Consider the following 9,753-nt stretch of genomic DNA (forward strand, 5'->3'; position numbering starts at 1 on the left):
TGAACACAAGTGCAGGTCTCTGCTTCCCTGCTCACCAGCTGTGTGACTTTGGAAGAGTCACTCCAGCTCAGCTGAGCCTTTCCTAAAGGCTGAAATGGAAGTGTTACGTTTAACTGGTGATGAATTAGAGATGATTTATGTAAAGGATCCTGGCACAGTCAGGGACTCAGAACACGCCAGCAGGTCCCGACAGCTTGGTAGTCAGCGTGTCTGCGCGCACAGCACTTCGAGCTGCTTTTCCTTTCACTTGGTGTCAGGTCCTTTCTTTCTCTTTTATTCCTTAACTCATGTTCTTGTTCTTCAAGAGTCAGTTTCAGAACAGTCCGCACTGCTCAGGCATCGCTTCCCTTTCGGGCAAGGACTTGGGGATGGTTGGTGTCTGGGAAGGGCTGTAATCTATCTAATCAGGGCGGATGTTCCCTGTCAGTCCAAAAGGTGCCTTAGCTGCCCCTCACCTCCTCACATACCTGGGCCCAGCCTCTGGAAGCTGTCCCTGCATCCTCCCGTCTCTGTCTGGCACCTTCACCGGCCTAGTTTGTCCTGCTGTCTGATAATCACCAGCTCCAGCCCCACAGTGGCTGCTGAGGGCAGAGCTGGTGGCTGGATGTTGGTACCTTCTAGGACTCGCTCTCCCTGGTGGGTCTGTGTGAGACCTCAGCCTTCCCCACCCTCCAAGCCTGCTGCAGCACATCTCTAAAGTGGGAGTTCTCACACAGCCAGTGTTTATTTTGTTACCTAATGGTTCCCAAAGGACCTGCTTCCTGAAGTGCTTTGTGTGTCGCCCAGGCTCAGCTCCTCTGTCAGGGCATTTTGGGGAGGTGCTCCTTTGGCTCCTCAGATCCAATTAACTCCATGGCTGGTGAGATGTGGGACATGAGGTTCTTGGCTTGGAGTCCAGCTGACCACTGGGATCAGGCCAAGGGGCTAGGCTGCAAATGCTGGTCTAGGCCGCAGGAAACATCGGCTCTGGCTCTGCCCATGGCTGGGTACCTTCAGGCTGTGGGTTTTCCATCAGCTGTATGCCTCCCTAGACTTAGCCGGATGAGTCTGCACCCTTCTCTTGTTAGGAGGTACATGACATCACGGTTGTGAGCCAAGGCTTTAGGGCCAGAAAGGCATAGGTTCAAATCACAGCTTCTACCTGTGTGATTCGGGTGTGTACTTAGACCCCTGAGCTTCAGATTCCTCATCTGTAGAACAGCATGGGAGGGTGTTGTTGGGAGGGTGAAATTAAACCTGGTGGAGCATGTAAAGTGCCAAGCACAGTGCAAGACACACCCACACACACACACATGTAAAGTGCCAAGCACAGTGCAAGACACACACACACACACACACACACGTAAAGTGCCAAGCACAATGCAAGACACACACACACACACACACACACACAACCTCTCACCCTCCCTCCCTGAGTCCAAGATCCAAGGTGTCACCTTCTGGCTACCATTGAATGTCAGTCATAGGCAGACAAACCAAGAGGCCCTTAGCTGGACATCATTCTCTGTGGACTTGTGTGGAAGACAACCCTGTGTGAACTTTTGCTCGGGGTCCAGGATTACAGCTGAAGCACCTCAGCTTCGGGGGCCCAGGTTTGGCCGTGACTGTCAGCTGCCTGTGGCCAGCAGGCTTTGGCATCAGCCCTGGTTTTGAATTTGGGCTGTGCTGCTTTCTGACCGTATAATGTTGGGCAGACACTTTACCTTCCTGAGCCTGTTCCTTCATGTGTAAAATCTATACAGAGACAGAAATAGCATCTAAGAAGTAGTGAGTATAAAGCACGCAACCCTCAGCTGGCATTTAGTGCAGATTCTCTTCACACCCAGGCTCCTTCCTGCATGGGAATCTCCCTTATAAAGAGGATTTAAAAAAAAATTTTTTTTTAATCATGGAAATTAAACACGTTTGTTGTTAAACATACAAACAACAATGAAGTTGTGTAAAAATACTACAAAATGAGGATGCCCAAGCCCTGGCCCCCAAGCTGCCCATTGTCAGCGACTTACAGGTTTGTGTTCATGCCTTTGCAAGCACATAAAGATGTTTTTTCAGAAATGCTCTCCCACCTTTCGTATCGTTCTGCAGTCTGCTTTTCTTACAACATTCCTTTTTTTCCTTTTTAACAGCTATGTAGTAGTCCCTTGTGTGGATGAATTGTAATTTATCACTCCGAAGGATATGGTATTAACTGATCTTTCTCCTGTTTCTCTAGGGGTCCCAGCAGGATGAAGCCATTTAAATATAACCATCCTCAAGGATTCTTCAGCCATCGCTGACCTCCCACTCAGGCTGTTGTTCCCCCCAGACTCCAAGTGCTGCGCCTCTGCTTCCTGCTCTGGCACACATGTGGCTCTTGATAGTCTCCAAAGACAGGTTTTCTATTTCTAGCCTATTAAAGTGTCACCTGACCAAGTGACCTTTGTGGCTCCTTGGGGAAGAGGGAGCGACTTTGCAGTCTGAAAGGGCAGGTGGGAGCCAGGGCACAGTGTGAAAGAACATTTGTGGATAGGCTTTCCCTTGGGGCCAAGAAAAGCAGGGTGAAAACATTCTGCTTCTGCAGGCAGATGCTGCGCTTTTGTTTACACTCACATGACTTTGGCAGGTCTTCATTCTTTTGGTATTTGTTATCCTAAGTCCCTGCTGTTAGCAGGCAATAAGGGAAGCCAAAGTCAGCACAGCACAAAAAGCAAAAGCTCTTTTTTTCCCCCTTCCCCTCACTCTTTCCACTAGACCTTGTCAGTGTCTCTCATGGCCAAAATTCTGACTAGTAAATGTTATAAACATCTGGCCGTGTAACAAAAACAAATCCATCGCAAAGAATGACTATAAATCTTATATCACAAAGAACAATTGTAAATCTTGCAGGATTTCATGAAGGTGATGAGAGTGATGTTGGCGAATCACACACAGAGCTACTGTCCAGTGATGTTCTGGCAGAGTGAGACCAGTTGACACCTGAGGAGACTTTTCATGGTGATGGCATGATAGGTACCTCAAAAAACAATGATGTGACTCTCAAAGGATTGAGAGAAGTCTTGTGGAAATAGATAACACTCTCTAAAATGTTTGCAGAATTACCTCCTTTAAAATTCTGTAAAAGTCAAACAAAATGGAGGATGGCGTAAAGTGTTCTTGGACAGTTTTGTTAGAAAAGTTATACTCTGTCCCTCCCATCCCCGCCTCACAGAAAAACCAATACTCAACTCATGATTCATTTTAAGAAATAAGATGTAGAAATATTGAAGAGTTATTACGTGGTTGCAAGTAAAACCTAAAGTTTGCTAACTGAAAGTGAAATCAATTTTATTGTTTCAACTTTACTGAGATATAATTAACATGTAACATTGTGTAAGTTTAAGGCATTACAGTAGGATGGTTTGATATACTATACATTGTGAAATGATTACCACAATGAGGTTAGTTAACACATCCATCACCTCACGTAGATACTTTTTGGTGGGGCGTGTGTGGGGCCGGGGTGGTAAGCACTTTTAAGGTCTTCTCTCAACATACATAAATTTAATTTTTTATGATAGTCCCAATCGGTTTTTCTCTCCCACGTAACATACTTTGAAGTTTGGTTCCCAACGTACATGTGTTAACTTTTAGATAACATAAAAGCTCTTTCCTCCTGTCCTCCCAGCTGATCACTGAGCATCACAGTGACAAGGATTTTCTGAGGCGGAACTCGGAGACTTCCTTTCTAGATGGAAGCCTGAGCCCAGCGAGGAAGGAGAATGTCCCCACCCCACCTCCCAGCTGTTACATAACCACCACCTGTGCCTCTCCCTTTCCGTCTACACTGTTCCTTTGAATTCCAGAGGTTGATACTCTCCAGCCCAGAGGTCCTTGAACTTAATTGTGTGCGAGTCACCCATCCTGGGGGCAGAGCAGAAACACATTCCCACGCCCCATGCTCACGTTTGGACTCAGCTGACCTAAGATGGGCCAGGGAAGTGTATTTTTAACGAGCTCCCCAGGTGCACGTTGCCCTAGTCTCTTTTTGGAAGCTGTTGTACTCTTTCCTCATTTTTCTTGGTGACTTCTCAAATAATGCAGGAGGGCCTGATTCTCTGTGAAAAGCTCCCCTCTTCTGTCTTGTGCTATCTCTGGGCGCTTCTTTCTCCCCCCATTGTGAGATTTCTTCATCTTTTCCCTGACCTACTTGCCTGGGACTCAGCTCTGCCGGCATCCCCTTGCTCTGGCCACCTTCAAGCCTTGAGTCTCACCGCCTGTGCTGAATAAGATTGAAATGGAGACTAAAAATAGTTCCTTAAATGGCCCCTGCATTGCAGCCTCCACTCTGTTCTTGCCTGGAAGGCGGCCAAACTGACTCAGCACGATAGCTCGCCTAGGAGAGCTGGGACAAGGTTGCAAAGATAGCTTGTGAGGGCTGGGAGGAGGCTCTGCTTCCTGGGCAGAGGGTGTGAGAGCCTGTCACCCTCCAGAAGAGATTTTCCCTCTTCAAATGAGCAAACTGAACAAAAGAATCCTTTGGCCTTAAGGAGCAGGGTTTTAAAACTATTGAGAAGCCCAAGACAATCCAGCCCCTTTGATTTACTTACCTGACCATTGTGCCTCCAGTGGGCTGAATAGGGGGAAGGGGTCTGGCTTGGGAGGACCTCAAAGCTCCTCCTCGGGCAGAATTGGCCTTGGCCTTCCCTGGGGCTCATCCCAGACCGCAGCCTCCCACACCAGGCACTCAGCCCCGGTTCCTTGCCTTTTTAAAGCTACTATCCATATTCCTGATTTCTCTGTATCTCCTAGTCTCTCTCTGTTTTTCCCAGCTTGCCCTCTCCTGTTTTCTCTACAAATTAATCCAAAGACCCCTTTTATTTTAAGGGCATTCCTGCTGATCACTCTGGGGAAACAAACCTAAAAGGCCTATCGTTGGGATGGAGCAGAGCTGCCAGGCTTCCAAAGGAACTTTCTCCCTGTCTGTGTAGCCCCGACTCTGTCCTTTCCGTGGTGTTCAGCAGCCTCTCTGCTGAGAACTGGTGTCAAGCATCTACTCTAGATCAGGCCCTGGGCTCGTCAGGATTCAACATTCACTGTCCTCTTTAATTACAACAGGCCACCAAGTGTATACGTTCCCTTCATTGTTTATGGATGAGGAAACTGAGGCTCAGAGGGTTAAATGACTTCCCCATTGCTCACAGGGATTTTGAGCTGCCCACCCAGGGTGCGAGCCCAGTGGGGCCTGTCTACTTCCAAGGCTTTCCTTTCCACAAGAGTTGCCTCAGGCCAGTGCTCTTGCTGGGCCGTTTGTTCACTTCAGCAACACAGGTACACCAAGAGTACTGCTGTGGCCCAGAGTTACAGCTTAGGGTCCTGTCCCACCCCTGAGCAGCCATGTGACCCTGGGCAGGCCGCGTACATCACTCGAGAGGTCCTCATCTGCAAGTGGGAGTGACAGTCCCCCTTTCTCACTGGGTGGCTGTGGGGATAATGAATCAACTCTCAGCACCGTGACCTGACACCTTGCACTGCTCAGCACAGGGAGAGAGTCTTTTCCCTGTCCCCCAGGTTTCAACCTGGTAAGGACCTCTTGAATGAGGAAGGCCTTCCCTGCCTGATGGCCTTTCTCCTGCCGAGGGCTCCCAGACTCTAAAAGCCTTACCCTCTCTGGCCCTGTCCCTCCTTACCAGTAGCATGTCCACCAGTCATTGGCTAAGCTGGGCTCTGCCCTCAGCTGGAACCTGGTTCTCAGTATCCATCACTCACATTAGGTCAGCCCCAGCCTGCTAGTCACACATCTGTTCCCTCCTGTCTGTGAGCCTGTGTCCTGGTCCCCACCAGAGAGTCACCTTAACTTCCTGGACTCTCGATACAACTTGTTCTAATTTGTTTTTCCCCTCCACCTCCACAGATGACCTAAGATGGGAAAGGAAACCCCAGCATTCCACAGTAGGGCTGGTGGAGAAGGACCCTCAGAGTACATTTGCAGAATGAGTGCATGGATGGGGGGGGCCCCAAAATATTTCAAAGATGAATCCAATCTAACAAATTGAAATGTAGAGTCCAACATGAAGGACCTAAAACCAACCACTCGCCTGTGTGCTGGGATGTAACAACAGCCTGAGTTAAATTTAAAATATGTGATAGTTTTGATGAGCAACTATTTAAAGTGCTTGTCCTGGTGATGCTGAGAGCCAGCAGACACTCTGAAATAACACTATTCCTTCTCTTATTCCATAGGATCAAATTCTCTGCAACAGCTCCCACAGTAGCATCGGAATTGGCTTTCGTTGGATAAACCTGTATTACATGTGAATCTCCAACCTAATCACAGAGGCCAGGGGTGGGGGGTAGCATGTGATCAGCATTGCCTGGAACGTGTGTGCATCTCTGGGTCCTGGGTACATGGGGTCACTCAAACCACATGGCCTATATTAGGTTTCTATGGCTGCTGTAACAAATTGTTTTTAACAAATTTTTAAACAAATGCTTAAAACAACACAAATTTATTCTCTTACAATTTTGGAGGCCAGAAGTACAAAATCAGTTTCACTGGGCTAAAGTCAAGTGTTTCAGGTGCTTGTTGGCTGTTGGTTTATCTTCTGGCAGAAATGTCTATTCAGGTCTTTGCCCATTTTTAAGTTGGGCTGTTTTTGTCTTTTTGTTGTTGATTTGCAGGAGTTCTTTAAATATTCTGGACACCTGACCCTTATTAGATGTATGATTAGTAAATATCTTCTCCCATTTTACAGATTGTCTTTTCACTTTATTGACAGTATCTTTTGGTGCACAAAAGTTTTTAATTTTCATAAAGTCCAATTTATTGGTGTTTTTCTGTTGCTTGTGCTTTTGGTACCATATCTAAGACTCCATTGCTAAATCCAAGATCATGAGAATTTAACCCCATGTTTTCTTATAAGAGTTTGAGTTCTTATATTTAGGTTGTTGATCCATTTTGAGTTAATTTTTGTATGTGGTGTGAAGTAGGGATCCAGCTTGATTTTATTCATGTGGCTATCCAGTTGCCTCAGCACCATTTTTTGAAGAGACTATCCTTTCCCCCATTGCATGGTCTTGGCACTCTTACTGAAAATTAATTAACCATAGAGGTATGGGTTTATTTTTGAAATCTCAATTCTATTCCACTGTTCTGTGTTCAGCCACGTGCCAGTACCACACTGTTTTGATTACTGTAGCTTTGTGGTAAGTTTTAAATCAGGAAATGTGAGCCCTCCAACTTTGTTCTTCTTTTCTTACATTGTTTTGGTGATTTGGGGCCCCTGGCAATTCCACATAAACTTGAGGATTAGCTTTTTCATTTCTGTGAAAAAGGTTATTTAAGTTTCGATAGGGAATGCATTGAATCTGTAAGTCACCTTGGGTAGTGTTGCCATCTTAACTGTATTAAGTCTTCCAGTCTGTGAACACAGAATGCCTTTCAGTATGTCTACATCTTCTTTAATTTCTTTCAATGATATTTTGTAGTTTTTAATGTGTAAATCTTTTGCCTCCTTGGTTTATTCCTAGGTATTTTATTCTTTTTGATGCTATTATCAGTGGAATTGTTTTCTTAATTTCCTTTTCCTGGTGACCAGAAACACAACTGTTCTTTGTATATTGATCTTGCACCCTGAAGCTTTGCTGAATTCATTTATTATCTCTAGTAATTTAAAAAAAATTTTTGAGAATTCTTTGAGATATTCTATATATAAGAGGATGTCATCTGCAAATAGAAATAGTTTTACTTCTTCCATTCCAATTTAGATGCCTTTTATTTCTTTTCTTACTCAGTTGCTCTGGTTAGAACTGTCAGTATTTTATGTTGAGTAGCAGTGGTGAAATCAGGCATCTTTGTCTTGTTCCCGATCTCAAGGGGGAAGTTTTCAGTTTTTCAACATTGGGTATGATGCTAGCTGTTAGTTTTTCATAACTATTCTTTATCACGTTGAGGGAATTCTCTTCTATTCCTGGTTTTCTAAGTGTTTCTATCATGAAAAAGTATTGTATTTTGTCAGTGCTTCTCTGCGTCTGTTGAGGTGATCATGTGGGCTTCTTCCTTCATTCTGTTAAGGTGGTGTATTACATTGATCTTCTTATGTTGAACCATCCCACTTGATCATGGTGTCTTATCTTTTTTAATATGCTGTTGGATTTGCCTAGTATTTTGTTGAGGATTTTTGCATTGGTTTTCATAGAGGATATTGGTCTGTGGTTTTGTTGTGGTTCTTTGTCTGGTTTTGGCATTAGGGTAATGCAGACCTCCAAGAATGACTGAGAAAATGTTCCCTTTGCTTTTCTATTTTGGAAGTTTGACAAAGATTGATGTTAATTCTTCTCTAAGTGTTTGATAGAATTTACCAGTGAAGCCATCTGGGCCTGAACTACTCTGTCAGTAGTTTTATAGTTTACTAATTTAATCTCTATTTGTAGGGTAGATCTATTCAGATTTTCTATTTCTTCTTGAGTCAGTTTCAGTAGCTTGCTCTTCTTTTTCCATTGTAGAAAATTAGGTTATTGATTTGAGATCTTTCTTCTCTTTAGATGTAGGCATTTACAACTTTAAGTTTCCCTCTAAGCATTGCTTTAGCTGTATCCCATAAGTTTCCATACGTTATGTCTTCATTTCCATTCATCTCAAGGTATTTTCTAATTTCCCTGGTAGTTTCTTCTTTGGTTATTTAGGAGTATGTTGTTTAATTTCCACATATTTGTGACTTTCCCAATTTCTGTTATTAATTTCTAGTTTCACTTCACTGTCATTGGAAAACATACTTTGTCCATTTTCAGTTCTTTAAAATTGATTGAGGCTTGTTTATGGCCTAAGAGATCATCTGTCCTGGAGAATGTTCCACGTGCACTGAAGAAGAAGTGTGTATTCTACTCTTGCTGCTTGGAGCATTCTGTAGATGTCTGTTAGGTCTCATTGCTATAAATTACTTTTAAAATTAAAAACTTGTTTTCTTTTTCGCTGCAACATGTTTACTAATATAGAGGTAATTTAATTTATTTAGCCAGTCTCCTATTATTATATATTCAAGGTATTTTCCATTTTTCCAAAATATAAACAAAGTGAACATATTTCATATTTGAATATTTCTATACAGACCTGATAATTTATTAGGATACATTTCTGAAAGTGCCATAATTTGGTTAGAATATCTAAGTTTTTAAGGCTTTTGCTATAACCCATTAGGTTGCCTTCCAGGAAGGTTTTGTCAGTTTTCATTCCAACCATTAGTTCCACAAAGTTCAGGTTTCTCTGCACACCCACAAATACTGGGTATTATTGCTTGTTTGTATCTTCTGCTCCATGCACTCAAGCCACTGTGGACATTTATCATTGTTGCTGCCCAGTGTCTACTCCTTTTTCTTCTAGTAACTGTCTGCTAATGTGCTTTGGGAACCACACCTCCCAAACTCTCAGTTTCAGTTTGTGGGAGGCCTGACGTATTCCCCCAGCTCCAGGCATAGGCACGTGACCACTGCCCCACTCTTCAGTGTCCCAGGCATCCCCAGCCACAGGGATTGGCTGAGGGAGGAGCAGGTGACCTTACCAGCCCAATGAAAACCAACCCCTGGACTTTTCCTGGAAAATTGAACAAGAGTTCATTTTTCTCTCTGAGTTTACTAAACTGTGGGACGTAAGCCTGAAGCTTCTAGAGACTGTGTGGAGAGGTCCTGCCTGAGACTGAAGCCTACACAAAAAACAGCCGAGGGATGGAGAAATGAGTGACAGCACCTTGGGGAGCATCATTTGAGAATCACCTGGATCTAGCTATGTCTGAAGCAAATCAA

The 9,753-nt window shown here is 44.2% G+C and overlaps 1 protein-coding gene across 2 annotated transcripts in view; it reads left to right on the forward strand.

The window, feature by feature from the left end:
- Positions 1 to 2,416, forward strand: part of THOC5 (THO complex subunit 5) — a 28,860-nt gene extending 26,444 nt beyond the window's left edge. For both annotated transcript variants that reach the window (XM_006213531.4, XM_006213532.4), the window contains one exon: positions 2,213 to 2,416. In XM_006213531.4, coding sequence (XP_006213593.1) covers positions 2,213 to 2,276 — 64 coding nt within the window. In that variant the 3' untranslated portion in view covers positions 2,277 to 2,416. The remainder of the gene's footprint in view (positions 1 to 2,212) is intronic.
- Positions 2,417 to 9,753: the final 7,337 nt, after the last annotated feature.

This window comes from Vicugna pacos, chromosome 32, assembly GCF_048564905.1.
Source record: "Vicugna pacos chromosome 32, VicPac4, whole genome shotgun sequence".
NCBI lineage: Eukaryota > Metazoa > Chordata > Mammalia > Artiodactyla > Camelidae > Vicugna > Vicugna pacos.